This window comes from Lissotriton helveticus, chromosome 2_2 (genome assembly GCF_964261635.1).
Source record: "Lissotriton helveticus chromosome 2_2, aLisHel1.1, whole genome shotgun sequence".
Taxonomy (NCBI): Eukaryota; Metazoa; Chordata; class Amphibia; order Caudata; family Salamandridae; genus Lissotriton; species Lissotriton helveticus.
In genome coordinates, this window is record NC_136060.1 from 153,063,228 (window position 1) to 153,084,283 (window position 21,056).

Below are 21,056 nucleotides of genomic sequence, written 5' to 3' on the forward strand. Positions count from 1 at the left end.
AACTCGCAAAATACTGTTTGTGCATGGGCCCATGGTTTTTAGCATGCGCAAACGGGTCAAAGACCCGCTTGCGCACGCTAAAAACCTTCGCACATCTGGCCCTGAAATAATTAAGTATCAATCTCACTTTTTTGTTATTACTTAATTGTCTAATTGTACTATACCCTCACAAACCCAGCCCACACTTAAAATATAACTAAAATGAATAAGTATAACACCATTTACATAATTGATACTCAAATAACTAATTAATTAACAGTCAATAATTAATATTTAATTATTCATTACTTAAATATTGTTCCACCCTGTTACCTGAAAACCTAGCAACCTACAACTAAGATGTAAGGAAAATAAAATATTTAGCAATTAAATAATTAAGAGTAAATAAATAATTGTTAATTACTTATTACTTAGTTATTTTGCCGCCCTATAACCCATGGGTACTCACAAACTTTCTCTTGGGGGCCAAACTTACTGGGTGGTTTGTGGCCGAAGGCCACACCGGTGTGGGTGGGTCAGTGGGGGAGGGGGCGGGGCTAGAGAGAAAAAACCTGTGACCATGAGGTTGAACACAGGCCCCTGCAGCGGACGCCCTCATTCACTGAGCCACCAGACCCAGCATACACACATCTCTCTCTCTCTCTCCTCTCTCTCTCTCTCTCTCTCTCTCTCTCTCTCTCTCTCTGTCTCCTTCCCTCACTCTATCTCTCCCTCCCTCTCTCTGGCTCCCTCCCTCTCTCTTTGTCTCCCTCCCTCCCTCTCTATATATCTCTCTCTCCCTCTCTCTCTCTCCCTCTCCCTCTCTCCCTCTCTCCCTCTGTCTCCCTCTGTCTGTTTCCCTCTGTCTGTTTCCCTCTGTCTGTCTACCTTTCTCTATCTCCCTCTATCTGTCTCGCTTCCTCTGTCACCCTCCCTCTGTCGCCCTCCTCCCTCTGTTTGTCTCCCTCTGTCTCCTTCTGTCTTTCTCCCTCTGTCTGTCTATCTCCCTCTGTCTGTTGTCCTCTCTCTCCCTCTCTCTGTATCCCTCTGTCTGCATCCCTCTGTCTCCCTCCCCCTGTCTCCTTCCCTCTGTCTCCCTCTCTCTCTCTCTCTCCCTCTGTCTCTCTCTGTCTGTCTCCCTCTCTCTGTCTCACTTTCTCTCTGCCTGGCTCCGTCTATCTCCCTCTGTCTGTCTCCCTCCCTCTGTCTTCCTCTATCTGTCTTGCTTCCTCTGTCTTCCTCCCTATGTGGCCCTCCTCGCTCTGTCTGTCTACCTCTGTCTGTCTCCCTCCCTCTGTCTGTTTCCCTCTGTCTGTCTCCCTCGCTCTGTCTCCCTCCTCCTCCCTCCCCTGGTCTCCCTCCCTCTGTCTCCCTCCCTCCGTCTTTTTCCCTCTAGCTCCCTCTGTTTGTCACCCTCTGTCACCTACCCCCCATGGCAGCCTAGACTGAGACAGCTTCCTGGGCACACACAGCCGCACCCCAGTACTTCACAGGTCTTTACAAGACCATTTACTTGTTAATAAGGCTTTGTTATATTTCACCCCTCAGTGCCCCTGACTATCGCTGGAATCGCCCGCCCGGCCTCCATAGAGCAGAGTCTCTCGAATTCCGTGCTGCTGCGGCGGTGTTTTCTGACACTCTTCAAAAATAAAAAATATATAACACAGGTACAATGTCTGCAAGGTCCGCAGGCCACCAAGAAAGGCTTGCCGTGCGGTATATCCCTACTAACCCAACAGTCTACACCAAAAATAAAAATAAAATGTAAAGATATTACACAATTTACATTATTAATAAATAATAATCAATTACATAATTCATAATAAATTATATATTGTTTATTAATTATTCCATAATTAACTTCCCACCCCATACCCCTATAAACATTGTAACCCGCACAGAACATATACGTTTAATAAATCAATATTACCTAACACACATAATGAATATCAATCACATATTTGCTAAAAAATCATTAATTGAGTTAACTTCTCACCGATCCCCCTTCAAACAGAACAACCTGTTACAACACCATAAATTTCTGTTAACAATTAAATTAAAAACAATTCTAATCACTTAAAATTACAAACTATATTTTAATTAATGAATAACAATTATACAAACACGATCCACAAAGCATTCAGAGGCACTTAGCCGCTCTACCTCAGAAAGAGGACTGTTACTCACATACCTAAAATACTTCACCGCTCCTGTAATGCTCATTTACTAGAGGTCCCTAGTTATAGGATAAACACCAGAGATGGCAGGGTATTTTCCATTCTAATCCCCTCTGAATGGAACCAGCTCCCCCTCTTATTAAGGATAGAAAGGCACAAATCCTGATTCTGCAAGCAACTCTAGACCTGGTTCTTCCTCCAGCAAGATAATTAGTCAGACCCCGTTTTCATGCACCTCACTCTACATATTAGAGGCACTTTATTTCCACAACCCTTTGGGCATCAGAGCACTTTACAAACCCTATACATTTTAAATATCGGGTAGGAGCAATGTTACAGAAGATGTCATACATACTGTTATAATTTCTGTTACTGCCTGGTTTGTACTGTAAAGATTGTCTCCATGACAATGTTACTATAACAATGCTTCTATTTCATTTTAGGAATACACAATTGATATAATGTTTGCACAAGCATGGTATGACAGTCGTTTAAAGTTTAATAGTTCCATGAAGGTACTCATGTTAAATAGCAACATGGTTGGAAAAATATGGATTCCTGACACGTTCTTCAGGAACTCACGGAAATCTGATGCACATTGGATAACTTCACCAAATCGTCTGCTTCGCATATGGAATGATGGAAGAGTTCTGTACACATTAAGGTAACAGAATTTTGATTTGTTCTTTCAAAGCTAGGTATTTCATTTACTACTTGATTTGAAATTGAATGTTTTCTCTTTTTGCTCCACAAACACTGAAGACTCATTATGATTTGTGAAGATTATCTTATCCAAAAGGTTGATTTTTCAAATTTTGCTAAGCGCAAATATCTCCAAAAGCTAACACCTGCCCTGAGCAGTTCTTAGCCATGTTATCCAATGGGAGGTGGATAACATGGCTAAGAGCATTAGCTCGGTAATGCATGAATATCGCTGACTTTACAGCGTTATTCATGCATTTCGGCCGATTTTTATCGCTTAGGAGATAAACCTTGATAATAGCAAGGCTCCTAAGCGATAAAAATCGCCGCAACACGGCGATAAAATTATTGCCGCTAAAACAACATAGCGATAATTATCGCTAGTTGTTGGTAATATGCCCCGAGGCTTTTAAAATGATTAAATGGAAGAGTACCGCAATACTGTCTGCCTCAGAGTCAAATTCCGCCAATCGCCGCATGGAAGAATGTTTTTCCCCACGACTCTGCGTGAAATGCCAGCTGGTGAGCACAAGCAAGATTTGGCCTCCCCTAGTGCCATTTTCAAATGGAGGGCAATCGCGAGCAATCGAGGTCAGAGGGCTGCTTCTCGAGTAGATTTGTTGCTGCTTGAAATGTTGTCTGCTCGAGCAGCAGGAAAATTAACTCGAATGGCTGCAGACTCTTGCCCGGTGCCATTTGCGCAGCTCATGCAACAGGCTCTACATTGCAGCGCAACGTGCATATTTTCCACCTGTTGGCAGAACTCCACAAAAACTCTGTATAAAACTGCAGAATACTGCTGAGTGAGACTCCATAAGTTCTGCCCACCCCTAATTAGATCTGTGTATTTGGACAAGATAAATAATTCCAACCAGTGCACCATGCCCTTATGTCACAAAAGACTGACAGTCACTCTGTTGTTTGACAAAGGGACCCCTAGTGAAAAATACAGGCTGTTTGAGAAGGTAACTTTCCTTTCAGTGCATTGGGATGTTTCTGGCTAGCCTGCTTTTGCTAGCCAGGCTGAGTCTTTGCATTTGATGCCTCAGCACTTTGGCGGACAGCTCACAAACCCTCAGCCATACCCCAAGGGCCTGAATTAGACGTTGATGGTAACTGACAATCTTCCAATTTTTGTTTGTACATAGAAGCACTCACTGCATGAATTTCCTCCATTATTAGAGAATTATGGAGTAGGAAATCCAACTAGATTTTCCAAACTCCAAAGAGAATCTAAGTGTTGCCCCTCTTAACCGATGGATCAGTGGGACTCTCATTCATAGACTATTGTAGTAAACAAATCTCTCCTATGTGACGATGGAAATGTTGACCCTCTCTGTTTTCTTGCGCCTCTCTATAGCCTCCTTACTACTGTGGAATCAGCCCTTTGGAACTTTGGAACTTTGACTGCCCTAATATTAGTTTATTTATTTGCAAGTATTTCGGGTTCTGCAGATACCGTGATTCTGTGTGGAATCCTTTTCACACAGCAACATAATTTGTAAATCGGAATGTGTCTTATCAACTGTCTTTAATGGCTTTTGGAGAGAACAATGGTGCCAGATCTATGAATACTGGGTTGGACAAGGACATTTCTCTTTAATATTGTCATGGATGCAACAGTGCTGTAGTACTAACAGAGGTTGCACGTTACATTTTGCCTACCTGATAGGTAACTGTCTTGTCTGAGAAGCTAAATTAAATGGTTGGGAAAATGCACTACATATTGCGTATGAGACCTGCTGAAATAAAGAAGGTGGCACCAGAACAAGTGACAGGCACAGTGTTGTTGCTTTACTGTTGCTTGTGGTTTTAGAGTTAAGTGGCTGGAGAGGAGAACATTGCTCTGCATTCATCCTTCTTTCCTGTCCCCAAGCTTCTAGCAGTGATTCCAATCTATGGTGATTTCTGACACAATGTCTGTCCTGGTGTTTAGACACTATCACATTTTATTATTTCCTCATTTTCCCTAATTTCCAGTATCGTGTCATTTTATTCAGCATATCAGCAATTCCCGGGTCCACATAAAGAATAGTTTTTTTAGTTTCTGTTGCATGGGTTCTTGAACAGCAGGAGCTATTCCGGACTTTCAAAGTTTTAAAATGCACAGGGCTGTCTAACTCCATTTGTGGCATTTACCAGTACGAGGTGGTTCCTTTATTAGTTTCTGAAGTAATAAGTAATAAGACGTTGGAGAGCTGGGGCCACAGTTTTGTTTCCTAGGGATGATAACCAATTGTTTGGGCTTATTTCAGACTACTATGTACTCACAGTGTTTTCCTTGCAGATCCTGTTTGCAGATCACCTTATACTGGTTTTTGTTAGATGTCTGTTTTGGTTGTCTCATCTGTTAAGTCATGCATATGCGAGCTCAATACCTAAGGTAAACTCCCCTAGATGTAAGTAAGACTAGTATGGCCTCTGCCAACTTTGAATATGAGGGTTCTTGATGAGGGATGCCAGCCGCAATATTTACTCAACACCCTGATCACCATCAACAAGGTAACATGATGCTTCTTGCTTAGTTATAGGCTAGAACATTCAGGAAATGTGGTCCTCTTGGATGGTCATTTTTGTCACTTCAGGTATGATAGTGATCTGTTATACACTGTATATAGAGTAAAACATATGACTACGATGCTGGATAACTGGGTAAAGCCCAGAGTATTTCTGAATGACCTTCCTTACTTCCCCTGCAACTCTACCTCACCGATAGGCACAAACATCCCTAATAGCAAGGCATAATAATCTTGCAATTGTACATGAGGATAAATTGGTGAGAATTACATTTTGCAGCACCTTTGAGTCAAAGCTAAAGTAGAGTTCTAAGGGATAAACCTGTGTAGTCAGGATGCACAGGAGTTTCCTCTCTCCAATATTAGGTCTAAACACATAATTTATTTATTATTCAAAGTTTTATATAGCGCGAACAAGATCCTTGCAGATATCAGAGCGCTTTACAGAAAGAAGGGGTAGGGACAACAGGAGGGTGATTAAGCAAACTATTGGGTACCATGTAGTAGTCGATAGTAGGTAGTAACATAGTAGCATAGCAATCAAGTACAGATATAATAACAATAAACAATCAGTTAACCAATAGTACAAGACCGGTGCAACGTCTTTGAACCAGCAACAATAGAGTTCAGGTGAACTTGGCCATATGGATGGCTTTTACCTCTTTCTTAAAGGTTACATAGACATGGGTAGGGGCAGCAAAAGGGTGGTTAAACAAACTATTGGGTACAATATATTGGGTACCATATAGTAGTCGGTAGTAAGTGAGTAGCATAATAGTATAGCAAACATGTACAAATATAATACCAATAAACAATCAGGTAACCAATGATACAAAAGCGGTGGAAAGTCTTTGATCCAGCAACAGTCGAGTTCAGGTGAACTTGGCCATAAGGATGGCTTTTACCTCTTTCTTAAAGCATGCAGTGGAGGAGATAAGCCTGGTTTCAGGAGGGAGTGCATTCCAGATCCTGGGTGCCATTCCTGAGAAGGAGCGTTTGTATGTTTTTTCCTTCCGGAATCTACGAGGTTTTAGGAGTAGATTTTTTGTACTTATATTAGATCTCGAGCCTCCTGATATAGTCAAGTCAAGTCAAAGAATTTATATAGCGCACTACCTACCCAGAGGGTCTCAAGGCGCTTAGGGAGGGGAGGAGGATTACTTGTCAAATATCCACGTTTTAAGTTGCTTTCTGAATGCTAGGTGGTTCTGGGTAAGGCGAAGGTAAGTGGGGAGTGAGTTCCAGGTTTTAGCAGCCAGGTATGAGAAGGATCTGCCTCCCATGGTGGTCTTGTTGATGCGAGGTACAGTGGCGAGGGCTTGGCTGGAAGAACGTAGTTGGCGGGAGGGGGTGTAGAAGGATAGTCGTGAGTTGAGGCATTCTGGTCCGATGTCGTAGAGTGATTTGTGTGCGTGGGTTAGCAGTCGGAAAGTGATCCTCTTATTGACGGGTAGCCAGTGGAGGTCTTTCAGGTGACCAGAGATGTGTTCGTTGCGCGGGATGTCTAATATGATCCTGGCTGACGCGTTTTGGATTCGTTGGAGTTTCTTCTGGAGTTTAGCGGTAGTGCCTGCGTAGAGGGTGTTTCCGTAGTCCAGTCGGCTCGTGACCAGAGCATGGGTGACTGTTTTTCTGGTTTCGGTGGGGATCCAGCGAAATGTTTTTTTGAGCATGCGAAGAATGTTGAAACAGGATGAGGATACGGCGCTGACTTGTCTGTTCATTGAGAGTGAAGAATCCAGGATAACGCCTAGGTTCCGTGCGTGGTCTGTCGGGATGGGTGCTTTTCCAAGGGCTTCCGGCCACCAAGAGTCGTCCCATGCTGAGGGGGAAGTACCTAAGATGAGGACTTCTGTTTTATCTGAGTTCAGTTTCAGACGGCTGTGTTTCATCCATTCGGCGACTTCTTTCATTTCGTCGTGTAGGTTAGTTTTGGCGGTGCTGGGGTCATTGGTGAGAGTGAGGATCAGTTGAGTGTCATCCGCGTAAGAGATGATGTTGAGGTTGTGTTGGCGGGCGATGGTCGTGAGGGGGCTCATGTATACGTTGAAGAGGGTGGGACTGAGTGAGGATCCTTGTGGTACGCCACAGATGACTTCAGTGGCCTCGGACTTGAATGGTGGGAGGCGGACTCTCTGGGTTCTTCCGGTGAGGAACGAGGTGATCCATTCAAGTGCTTTTCCTTGTATTCCGATGTTTCTGAGGCGTTGTAAAAGGGTGCTGTGGCAGACTGTGTCGAAGGCTGCAGAGAGGTCGAGGAGGATGAGGGCGACTGTGTCTCCATTGTCCAGTAGAGTTCGAATGTCGTCTGTTGCTGCGATGAGGGCGGTCTCAGTGCTGTGTTTTGCTCGGAAGCCAGATTGTGAGGAGTCGAGGGATTTGTTGGCTTCGAGGAAAGCGGCGAGCTGGTTGTTGACAGCTTTCTCGATTACTTTGGCCGGGAATGGAAGGAGCGAAATGGGGCGGTAATTTTTGAGTTCGGTGGGGTCCGCTGTGGGTTTTTTCAGAAGGGCGGTGAGTTCAGCGTGTTTCCAGCTTTCCGGGAAGGTGGCGGAGTTGAAGGAGCAGTTGATGACGTCTCGAAGGTGCGGTGCTATGACGGAGTCTGCTTTGTTGAAGATGTGGTGAGGACATGGGTCTGTGGGGGATCCTGAGTGGATGGAGTTCATCAGGCGGATGGTGTCCTCAGTGGAGATTGGGTTCCAGTCGTTAAGGGTGTTCAAGGGGGGCGAATGTTCAGCAAATGGTTGGGTGGGTTGGTCTCCGGGTTGGTTGTCGAAGCTGTTATGGATGTCTGCAATTTTGTTGTGGAAGAATGAGGCTAGGGAGTCGCAGAGGGCTTGAGAGGGGGTGATGTCGTTGGAGTTGGCCGAGGGATTGGTAAATTCCTTGACGATGTTGAAAAGTTCCTTGCTGTTGTGGGCGTTGTTGTCAAGTCGATCCTTGAATGCTGTTTTCTTGGCCTTTCGGATTAGTTGGTGGTGTGTGCGGGTGGCGTTTTTGAAGGCGTCCTTGGTGCTAATGGTTGGGTCTTTTTTCCAGGCCTTTTCAAGGGAGCGGCAGAGTTTCTTGGACTTCTTAAGATCATCGTTGAACCATGAGGCCTTCTTGCTGCCAGGTTTGCTTTGACGTTTTTTCAGTGGTGCTAAGTTGTCGGCGGTGTTGGATAACCATAGGTTGAAGTTGGCGGCGGCTTGGTTTGGGTTAGAAGAGTGGGCTGGGGTGTTTAGAAGGAGCGATGAGGAGATCTGGTCGATGGTGATTTTGTTCCAGTTTCTTTGCAGAGTTGGTTGGAGGTGGTTGGTGGGTTTTGGCTTGTTGTAGGAGAAGTGAACGCAGCTGTGGTCAGTCCAGAGGAGATCTGTAGTGTGGCTGAAGGAGACATGATTGCTGGAGGTGAAGATGGGGTCGAGTGTGTGACCTGCGATGTGGGTGGGGGAAGTGACCAGTTGTTTAAGTCCGAGGTTGGCGAGGTTGTCCAAGAGGGTGGTGGTGTTGCGGTCGTTGTTCTTTTCAAGGTGAAAGTTGAGGTCTCCCAGAAGGATGTAGTCTTTGGAGGGGAGCGCGTGTGGAGTGATGAAGTCTGTGATGTCTTCACTGAATTTAGCGCGGGGTCCTGGTGGTCTGTAGAGGAGGGTGCCTCTGAGTGTGGTCTTGGGGTCGATGTGGATCTGGAAGTGAAGGTGTTCGGAGTTGGCGAGGTTGGCGTCAGAGCTGGTTGAGATGCGGATTGATTTTTTATGGACGATAGCGATTCCTCCTCCTGTGTGGCCGGTACGGTCCTTGCGTGTGATCTTATAATTTTCAGGGATGGCAATGGTGATGTCTGGGGCGGAGGAAGCATTCATCCATGTTTCTGTTAGGAAGGCGACGTCTGGAGAGATGGTGTCTAGTAGATTCCATAGGTCAATGGCGTGCCTGTGGACCGATCGGGTGTTGAGAAGGATGCATTGTAGGTGATTGGGGTCGGGAATCTGTGGTGTGGTCGTAGCGGAGATGTTGTCGGTGCCGATGAATTTGCAGGAGTAGCAAGAGAAAGGTCCATGGGTGTGTCCAGGAGCGGCTTGGACGCAGTTGGGGGCGCGACCGGGGTTAAGGGCTAGGAGGGTGGCGGCATCGTAGGTAATGCGAGAGGGCTGGGCAGCGCGAGGAGCAGGGGGTATGGCGCTGGGCGCGGACGGGCGTAGACGGGCTTACCTTTGGCGCACCTTCGGCGCGGATTGGGCTGCGCGCGGGAACTACTGTCATAAATGGATAGTGGGGGAGGAGGGGCGAGGGCGGCTCAGCTGGGAGGCGGGGCGGGCTACGGAGGAGGACAACAATCAACAAAATGGAGGCGGAGGGGTCAGAACGGCAAGAGCGCTTGGGGGAGAACGCAAATTCAGCAATAAAGTTGGCAATTCAAAAATGCAAATAACGCTGGCAATTAAACAAGCAAATAAGCAAAGCGGCGGTCAAAGCACACAGCTGGCAGTCGGTATAGATCAGATTTCGGTACAATGCGCTGCAAGTACGATACCACAGTCACAGGGGAGCAACCACTCAGCTAGGAAGCGAAGAGCGAGTCACGGCGCTTCCAGGTAGGGGAGCGCTGTTTGTTGTCTGTGGGAGGGCGGCTCAGCTGGGAGGCGGGGCGGGCTACGGAGGAGGACAACAATCAACAAAATGGAGGCGGAGGGGTCAGAACGGCAAGAGCGCTTGGGGGAGAACGCAAATTCAGCAATAAAGTTGGCAATTCAAAAATGCAAATAACGCTGGCAATTAAACAAGCAAATAAGCAAAGCGGCGGTCAAAGCACACAGCTGGCAGTCGGTATAGATCAGATTTCGGTACAATGCGCTGCAAGTACGATACCACAGTCACAGGGGAGCAACCACTCAGCTAGGAAGCGAAGAGCGAGTCACGGCGCTTCCAGGTAGGGGAGCGCTGTTTGTTGTCTGTGGGAGGGCGGCTCAGCTGGGAGGCGGGGCGGGCTACGGAGGAGGACAACAATCAACAAAATGGAGGCGGAGGGGTCAGAACGGCAAGAGCGCTTGGGGGAGAACGCAAATTCAGCAATAAAGTTGGCAATTCAAAAATGCAAATAACGCTGGCAATTAAACAAGCAAATAAGCAAAGCGGCGGTCAAAGCACACAGCTGGCAGTCGGTATAGATCAGATTTCGGTACAATGCGCTGCAAGTACGATACCACAGTCACAGGGGAGCAACCACTCAGCTAGGAAGCGAAGAGCGAGTCACCTTTTGAGTCACCATAGTCAGCTTTTGAGTGAGGTAGTTGGGTGACTTGTGGTGTACGGCCGAGCGTGTCATAACGGCAATTTTCAGCTGTATTCCGGCTTCAAAAGGCAGCCAGTTCAGGGATTTTAAGTCAGGGGATATATGCAAATGTTTTCTTGAACCAGTGATGAGTCTCGCGGCAGCGTTCAAGGAGGCTCGTAGGGGTGCGGTTGTTGAAAGGGGGAGTCTGCTGAGGGCCACAATTCCGTAGTCTATGCGAGGGATGACTAGGGCTTGTACAGCAGTTTGGAAGTCCTTAGCTGGGAAGAAGGGTTTAAGTTTCCTCAAAGTGTTGATTTGGAAATTAGCTCCTTTAGTTGCTTTGCTAATGTGCTGCTGCATGTTGAGCTTGGCGTCGGGTGTGATGCCTAAGTATTTCGCAGATTCCACGATGGTAGGTTGGACATTGAGCGCAGTTAGGTGATTGAGCCAGGTTTGGGTGATGGCAATTTTCGCAGGAGGTGAGATCAGAATGAACTCAGTTTTCAGAGCATTTAGTTTGAGGTGATTATCGGCCAGCCATGAATGGGTGTTTCTGAGTGTGGAGTTCAGAAGTTTGATGTCTTCTGGGGATTGTAGCTTGAGGTAAAGTTGAGTGTCATCGGCGTACATATGGAAGTGTACATTAGATGCTTCAAGCAAGGTGGTGAGTGGTTCCATGACGAGATTGAACAATGTGGGGGATAGGGCAGATCCTTGTGGGACGCCTAAAGTTACAGGCACAGGTGAGGACAGCACGTTGTTGATCTTGAACTTCTGAGACCGGTTATGTAGGAAGGAGGTGAACCATTTGAGAACAGTTCCGGATAAACCCATTCTGGTATTTAGCAGCTCCAGTAGGTTCTCATGTTTGACACTATCGAATGCTGAGGAGAGATCAAGAAGGATGAGGAGGCAGGAATCATTGCGATCAAGGATTTGGAGGGCGTCATCAATTATGTGCGTCATAGCCGTTTCCGTGCTGTGTTTCGCTCGGACGCCTGTTTGATGAGGGTTGATGAGGTCAAACTGATCAATGTGTTTTGTCAGTTGGAGTTGTACGCATTTTTCCAGCAGTTTGGCCAAGGTGGGAATATTGGTGATAGGGCGGTAATTGTTTAGGTCAGTCGGGTCAGCTGTAGGTTTCTTGAGTATAGGCGTGACTTGCCCCACCTTGAGGGGGTCTGGGATGAGTCCTTGTTGAAGGGAGCTGTTAATGATTTTAGTCCAGAGTGGGAGGAGCAGGGGGGAGAAGTCTTTTACAGCATTAGCAGGTAGGGGGTCTGTGAAGTGATTAGAGGGTTTCAAGGTGCCGAGCAGTTTGTGAATTGTTTCTTCAGAGTAGGTGTCGAAGGATGTCCATGATGCGTTATTTTTAGGTTGAGTGGTAGTCATGCTGATGGGGTTGGAGTATCGGCTTGCATCAATGAGGAGATCACTTCTTATGTTGTCGGTCTTTAGCTTAAAGAAAGCAGAAAAGTCTTCACAGTGTGGAATAACGCTTGTTGTGCTGTTTGATTGTAAGGGTTGCATCTTGTTTTGTGTTTTGACTAGTTCGAACAGTTTTCTTGGTCGGTTTTTAGCTTGGTCCAGCTGGAGGCTAAAGAATTCAGATTTCGAGCACTTGATTTTCCTAAAGTAGGCATTTCTCTTGTTCTTAAGCGTTTTAAGGTGCAGTGCTGAGGGGTCAGAAAAATTAAGATGATGAAGAAGATTTTGAATCTGGTTAGTGAGTATTACGAATAGTAATCATAATTTTAGAAACTGATACTGTACAAATTGCTCTAGGTGATCCTTTAATTGGGTTATTCAATGCCATATTTGTCCCATTAGTAGTGCATAAATGTCAACAATAACATTGGAAACCTTATTTTTCTGCTGCTGCTATCAACGGCTGCCTGCTCCGTTCCATTCACCCTCTCACTATATTGAATCAGACTTTATTAAAATTTCTACTACAGCCTGGCTGCTGGTGAATTCAAGCAAAAGAGGTTAGCTGTAGACCCAGTTAAGACCTGGGTAAATCGTGTTTTATCAAACTTCTTATCAGATTATATTCATAGGAAATTATGTAAAACATGCACAGCAATTTCAGAAAGAATGAAACAAAGAGACATCCGTGGTTAAAGAAAAAGTTATAGAGCAGTCTCTATTTATAAAAAATAAATACAGATAGATTACCAGCACAATTTACGTTAAATGTGGGTGTAACCCACTCAATCTTGTGCACATCAGTCTTCGTAGGGAAAAGTGAACGGCGAAAGTGACACATGAGACAAAGGAACCAGCAAAAGTGCAGTGCAAAAGAAATATTCAAATACTTAAATGGTTTCAAAATTTCCAAATTAGTGTGAAAACACAGAATCATCAACAAATTACAGAACCAATACACGCCAAGAGTTACATTGATGGGCGATAGCATTTCAACCTGTAATAAGTTCATTTAATCTTCAGTACCAGGTTAGAAAATCATTTTTCAGTGCTGAACAAGGGGAGAGTGAAAGAACGGGGATTGTTGGATCTGTCAGCCTTGGGGTGGTATCCCGCTACATTTTTGCCCTTGTGCCTCCCATTTTCACTGTACCTTTTTGTTGGACTTAGGACTCTCGGGGCCTTACCACTGATAAACAGTGCTGAGATGCAGGTGCTCTGCCCTAAAACATTGTGACACTGGTATACCTACCACAGGCCCCTGCTACCGCAGTGAGGCCTAACCCTCTATAGGTTAACATTGGGGACCCCCCTTATGGGATAATTTCTGACTAGGACCTAATAAGTATGTCATGTTTGGTCTTGTTTGAACTGCTGCGGGGAACCCTTTACAATGATATATGGGGTTTGGAACTACTACTTTAGAAATCCCACTTTTAGAAAGAGGACATTTTCCTGCCTACACTTAGTCTGGGCACTGCAGACTCGCCCCTCCCATCTACACACTGATAGCTGCCTGGGCTGTGAGGTGGGAGTGGTGATTCACACCTTCTCCCCTTGAATGGGCTGTGACTGGCTGCCCACTTTAGCCTTAACGGCCCTGCCTTTCGTCACTGTGACAGCCAGGTCAGGGAACATCCCAGAACTCCCTGGTCTCTTCCAAGTAACTAGACTGCAGGGTATATAAGGGAGGGTCCTGGCCTTGCTGCAGCGGAACTGCAAAAATAAAATCTAAATCAGCTTCACCATTTCCCTGAAACCTCCGGACACACATTTATTCTCTAGTGTGGTCCATAACACTGCACACTTTCTCTGTCTCATTTAATTCGACTTCAGGGATTGGTGAAATAACAAGGAGTACCGCTGTAACATTGTCGGAGTGTCTAAACCTATTTAACTAGTCATTTATTTGCAGCTATAGTTTAAGCAATTTACCAATTGTTTTAACAAACAATGAATTTTATTCAGACACACCACCATAGTGGCAATGGATCTGCTAGAAAGAAAACCAGGCGTAGGAAAAATTACAAGACCCGCTTTAATTTTCCATTTTCCTAATTTTATTAAAAGCAAGCTTTTAGTATGTCTATCATTTAGGCATTAATTAATTCTTATTCAGTAAAAATCTTGTACTTTAATTCAGAATAACCATTTTATTTAGAGCTCGGAAAAATGGTCATTTATTTTATAAATCAGTTGAAAGTTTAGCAAAGAATAGATAGTTCCAAATTCATTCTCTCCTAACATCCCTAACTAACGCCCTCATCTTATACTTCAGTCCTGCAAAGCAAACAAGATATAAATCAAAGTATCTTACATCCAGAAATCGATCTGCAATCCGACAGCACTTCAAGATGAAATCAAAAGAGCGACCTTCTCGAACAAAATCAGGGGTTTTTATACACTAATTTCCTAACTTAATCTATCTAAAAAGTATCTAATATCACGACTCGGGTTCTGATTGGACAAATTTGGGATGGATGAGCATCTCCTCACCATTACAACATCATATTCACAGTGAATCAGCAATTTAATAAAACGGTATTGTTTAGGACAGTCTTTGGCCTAATCACTTCCTTTATTGGTATCTTCACGTTTCTTTCCCACGTTCAGAACACTCGACTGTCCATGTTTTTGCAACCATCCTGACTTCCAGGGCACAGTAGCCTTGAACTTCCCATCCGAGCACAGGCAGTTCACTCTCCCTTGCAGGCTTTGGGTGCGCATGCGCAGTCCGGCACTTGCTCGCAGTTTACCAGAGTAGCCATGTTTTCACTAAGCCTCAGAGGCCACTTTTGGAACTATCATAGAAACAAACCCAAATTCATGTTAAATATGGAACTAAAGCCCTTCTGTTTACCTCCCACCGTACTACTGTTTCCCCATTAGTTATTACCTAGCAAATAAGCCACATAAATGCGTTTCATACTTACTTATCCGACGACTTTCTGACACAATAACATGTACAATAAGCACATTCATGCTGCGTTTATTTATATTTAAGCTGTGCATTAATTCACATCACAATAACAGTACAAATTAGTTAATTATATTGCTTCATGTAGGCAAATTAGTATTACCACATGTGCATTTGTGTGCTTCTTATACTATTGTTGATTATTTTACCACAACACACCATTAGTAAATGTTAACGTTATGGAACATTGACTTTACAAGGGGTACACAAGATTTTGTTTAGCCACCTTGCTCCATCAGCCTCACATCTTTGTTACACTACTGGACCGGGAGGAATCTCTGCTGGAGTGAGGACTGCTGCCAGGAGGATGGCCATTTGTGAGGAGGCTGACTGCTCCAAGGAGCTGCTGCCCCACCCTGCTGAGCTGCCCTGCTGCCTGCTGATCCTGCCCTGCTAGGGAGACCTGAAGAAACACCTCCAGAGTGTCTCCACCACTGTGTCACTGGCCCCCTGATTGTTGGGGGTTCATAAGGACCGTAAGGACTCATAAAGATCACCACGTTTTCTGTCTTCATTGAACTGACTCTGCAACATAGATGGTGTGTAAACACTTTACAAATTGGCCCCAGAGTGCATCGCTGCTGGCCGTGCTCAGGCGCACCCAAAATTATTCCCAACATCACCGCCGCTGGCCGGGGCTAAGCACGTTCTGAAAACACCCCACGGCACTGTGTGTGGGTGCTTGCACTCCAGTGAAAACCAGATTGAAATCTGCCCCTGAGTCACCGCCGCGGGCCCGAGCCAAATGAGGCCAACATCTGCCTTTGAAATCACAGCCGCCAGCCCAGGATCTTTGTGGGGTGCCTTCCTCGAGATCTCCCCTGATTGCGATGGTGAGGGATCCGAGAGCGCTGCGTGCCTGTGACCTGAGCACTGCCGAAAGACCTACTGGTTGCCCTGAAGTCACTGCCGCAGGCCCATGTTCATGCCCTTGCAAATCTGCCTCCCCTTAATCACTGCGGCAGCCCCGGAGCCTCGGGAGCCCCGGGGCAAGTCATCACCACGTCAGGACCAGCCGAGCTGTGATTGGGCGCTGGCACGAGGTGTCGCCTAGCAATGTCAGTTGCAGGAAGAAGGCAAATTGCGCTCCCTCTCATGCCCAGCCAGAAACCCGGGGCATCGAGGGCAGCCCTCAAGAGTCCGGGAGCCGGGCAGAAGAGGCCCCAGGCCGAGGATCGCGCCAGAGCAGGTGGGAGACACCAACCAGCCCCAGGTAATTATCGACTGCCTCAACGGCTGCTGGGTTGCCTGGGCAGGCTGGGAAGCAGCAGGGACTGCCTTAAAGAACAGAGGGACAGTGGTATTCGACATAGTGTGTAACTGGGCCTGCCAAAAGGGAGCCTATCTCATTGGGGATAACCTAAACGCACCTTTGGGAACTGACTCTGCTTGGGGGGCACTCCAGAGAGCGGACCTGCGGGAACTAAATTACTCTACCCCGTATGGGCATGGGAGACATCGTGTCAGGGACTGCTTCCCTGAAATGCAAAGTTCTGCTCTACAAAAGTGGTGCGAACTGTGAACAGGGCCTAAGCCACCTCACGGAGGGTGGGGGGGGGACTACCTGCTTGAGAGGTTCTCCCCCTGAAGGAGGAACGGTGCTAATAACAGCTATAAGCGACTGAGGAACTGTTTTTGCTTTAATGTTTTTCAGCTAAAAGGCAGCCACTACTGGAATACTTGTAACCACTTGTTTGACTGACATCTTTCATTGGATATGCTGGATTCTTGTCATTTTGGATCTTGTTGAATTTTAGATAAAGACACTTTTATTTTTTCACAACTGGTGTAGTGTCCTTTTGTGAGTGATTTTACTGTGGTGTGTGTTGCACAAATACTCTACACATTGCCTCTGCGCCTAGCTACCCTGTCGGAAGCGGTGGTCTCTACTTAGACTAGGGTGCATGCCCAGGCCAACTAGAGCCCCCGGTTCTAACAGGGATACAATAAGAATAGTGTAAATCACCAGGCAAATCTATTTAAATTGATGAGGGAGTGGGAGGAGGATATACAAAGTACCTGTTATGGAGCAAGAAGAAAGTCCAAGGTATGGTACATGAAATACTGCACTCAAGATATATTATGCAGAAAAATACAAGTTGATAGATGAAAGTAATGCACTACTGGTCTGGTGTGCAATGAGGAAAATCTGAAAAATAATAAGGGTGAGAAAGAATGAGGGCGTGTGGGTCTGGTTACTAAGTGACAGGTCTATATCGAGTGAGGGCCTCGTTGGTAAAAGACTCAGTAAGTGAGTAAGAGTTTGGGTAGTGATAAAAGAGATAGGGTAGCTAGATCTGTGATCTAAGCATGGTGTATAGAACACAGAGAGTGTTACATAAAGAAGCCCTGTTGGGTGAATCAGAGGCCTCAATTACCCATAATGATGGGTTTAAAACAGGCATTATAGGGACCTAGGCTCTTCAGGGACCAATTCAGAAAGTGAGGCTGAGAACCAGGAGAAGTGACTTGATCCGTGATTTCATCAAGCAGTATTGTAATACAGAATATGTTCCAGAACGTAACCAAGCACTGTGAGTCATGGGCACTGGTCAACCGAAAGGGCTGGGATCGTAATTGGGCTCGATGGAGGGGCATGATGACTCATAGGATCGGGAGACGGAGCTACAAGCCATAAAATCTGTGCTAAGTGGCTGGAGAGAAAGAGTACCATGTATGGACTCAATGGAGCGAGCATACAGGTCAAAGCGTCCAGATTGCGTATAGCAAATTAATCGAGGGTGAGGCGTGTTTTCACCAGACACGGACTGGCTTCATGATGAGGGTGTCCGGGCTTGGTGGAACACTAATCCCAAGAGGAATAAAATAAAGGATAATTAAATAACTATGTGGGGGAGAAGCATGTACTGGTGTAGGGCATGTATAAGGGTATGCTCACCTCTGTAATGACTACATAGCTCCCGGAGGGATCTGAGGTTTTCCAATGAATGGGAGTAACCTCTCAGTTGTGACATCATCATGAGTTTGACCTGAATAGAAAATGGGGTGCTTCCAGCAGGTATAATTTGAAAGAGCTGGGTGAGAACACTAGATCAGACAGTTGAGTAAGGAGAGGGGTGTCAAAAGTACCCCGGGGGACAGCCAAAGAAACAGAGGATGTTTAAATATCTATTAGTTTACATGTTACATGGTATTGCTGTTAACATGGGACGTATTGTGGCATGGTTAGCAAATATTCAACAACATGACAATAAGAAAAAAGTTAAACAAATAAATGCACACATGTATGTAGTGAAGACAATACATGTCACAAAATTAAAAATTTAAAAATTACAAAAAATTGAAAATTAATTAACACATTTCGATCGAGTAAACTGTAGAGAGTAATGACATATTCCACATATGTATGAGCAGAATAAACAGACAAATAGATATACACATGAGGAAAGAACCATACATGATCAGTTATAAAAATATTGTTTGGAAAGAAGTTTTAACAATTTATAAGGAGGAATAATCCAACTAGGTATGAAAATAATGTGCTAAAGATAGATAAACATGTCCAAAACAGTAAAGGGGTACTCTATGGTGGCACGGTGGATAGGGGCCAACCCCTTTAAAACAGTCAATGTGTAGGCCACAGGACTAAGTTAACAGAGGATCACCTGAAACTGATATCATGACAGTGTCAGACTGAGGACAAATGGGGTAACACCCTTTAGACATGGATGCTGTTATTCCATTCATCTAAGGTGTTTAATCCGTGATTGAATAAGTCACAGCATGTGATCAACTTACATTCACATCCATTAGGGGCTTGTTGTAGATTGCCACCACATTGAGGAAATGTAGGTTGATCAATTGCTTGCCATACAATGTCTGTTTCAGACTTATTTTTCTCATTTGTTTTTATTTCTGGGAGAGAACATCATATGTACAGATTAAGACTATATATTTCAAATAAATATGCACTAAATAGCCGGTTCATTTAGTTACATATAAAGAGAAGAAGCAAAGAAGCAAAGAAATGGCACTTCTACACCAAAAGGATTGCGGAGGGGATCAGACGTTACATCGGAGGCCCCTGGCAGCGCTGGGTCCCTGAGGCTGTGTGTTGACCTGTCGCCGAGTAGCTTCCATCACTCGGCCGCGGACAGGGGAGAACTACAGCTCCCAGCCTGCCCTGCACCAGAACCACGCCCACTTCCGGCGGAGCGTGCCCGGAGGCGCTGAAAAGCAGAGAGCTCCCACCGAGGAGCGGGAGGCACTTCTACACCAAAAGGATTGCGGAGGGGATCGGACGTTACATCGGAGGCCCCTGGCAGCGCTGGGTCCCTGAGGCTGTGTGTTCACCTGTCGCCGAGTAGCTTCCATCACTCGGCCGCGGACAGGGGAGAACTACAGCTCCCAGCCTGCCCTGCACCAGAACCACGCCCACTTCCGGCGGAGCGCGCCCGGAGGCGCTGAAAAGCAGAGAGCTCCCACCGAGGAGCGGGAGGCACTTCTACACCAAAAGGATTGCAGAGGGGATCGGACGTTACATCGGAGGCCCCTGGCAGCGCTGGGTCCCTGAGGCTGTGTGTTCACCTGTCGCCGAGTAGCTTCCATCACTCGGCCGCGGACAGGGGAGAACTATAGCTCCCAGCCTGCCCTGCACCAGAACCACGCCCACTTCCGGCGGAGCGCGCCCGGAGGCGCTGAAAAGCAGAGAGCTCCCTCCGCGTCGCGGCGCGCGCGGGCGTCGCCGGGCTGAGCCCGGGCAGAGGGCGGGCCGTCTGTGGCCGTCAGGGGCTGACAGAGGCTGGGCTGGGCCTCCCCCCTACATCTATTGTCACAGGTCTAAGACTCTGGAGTTAATTTGTGGGCCCCGAAGCCAGTATGTCAAGCTGTTCTGGTAAGGCCTTAAGGGGAGGTGGAGAAAGTGCCTTAGGGGGTGCAATGCTGATTGGTTCTATGGATAAATTCATTACCAGGGTGGCGGCTGTTATTGACAAGGAGATTGCAATATCGGAACGCCGCCTCTCACTAGACCTCCTCCCTTCTAAACGCTCCTCCCTGGGAGCTGTGGCACATGTCATGTCCCCAATTATCCCAATCCCCCCCGCACCTCCGCTTGTGGTTCTTCCGGGGGAGCCACATATTTTAGCACTAGAGGCTGAAACAGACAGGAGAGAAAGTTTGATATCTGCTTTTCATCCCACTAGTCCCTGTACTGTGGTAGCAGAGTCCCGCCCCGCTCATCCCACAGTCAGCTCTCCCGGCATTATGTCTCAATCCAGCCCTAATGTTCCTACACCCGACCCCAAACCACTGTCCCAGACTCGACCGACCCAGGTGCATAGGAAAAGGAAAAGGGCGACCAGTATTCGGAAGGGTTGTTACTCCACGCTCTATAAGCGCCCTAGGTCTCAGCCCCAAAGGGGTCTTGTACATCCAGACTCCGGAGGGACCGAAATACCTGGGAACTCCAATTCTGCACAGATTGTAGCCGGCACCCTGCAACCTCCCCCCTTGGTCCCAGCAATATTTGCCTCAGCTAACGAGGGCTTCTCACTTGAGCCCTTTGAGAAACTGGTAAAGTCTCTCCTGGTACCACTTATTGACCAAGTGAAAAGTCTGGGGGATAGGCTTGACCGATTCGAACAGGTTACCAGGGACAATTTTTTTTCCCTGAAAACATTGTTTAAACTGCAGTCAAAGCCTAGCGAGGACAAGACAGATAGGAATGTGGGAAAAGGGGCTTTAGCGAGCCAACTTCCGGGAGATCAGTCGACACTGCCAGCTAAGTCACCAGCCACCGGGAATGCCCCCAAGGCCGGCGTGAGGCGGGCAAGGCCGAGTGTTTCTACTCATGCTGCTCAAGTGCATGCTACTCCCTCCCCAGTAGCGACAATTCCCGTGTTCAACCCCGCTCATAAGAAACAACAGAAGGGAGGGACTGACTTAAATTCTCAATCCCCGGCTGCTCCACACGTTAAAACTGGCGGAACAGCGATAATGTTTGTGGCTAAACCTCCCACCCCTCTGCCCAAAAATCCCTCTTCAGTGGCCATCCC

General features: G+C 46.5%; 1 protein-coding gene across 1 annotated transcript in view; it reads left to right on the plus strand.

Annotated features, from left to right (window-relative positions):
- The window catches only part of GABRG1 (gamma-aminobutyric acid type A receptor subunit gamma1), a 656,698-nt gene that overhangs the window by 132,594 nt on the left and 503,048 nt on the right, over positions 1 to 21,056 (plus strand). Inside the window, exon 3 of the mRNA XM_078678237.1 lies at positions 2,600 to 2,820. Coding sequence (XP_078534363.1) covers positions 2,600 to 2,820 — 221 coding nt within the window. The remainder of the gene's footprint in view (positions 1 to 2,599; positions 2,821 to 21,056) is intronic.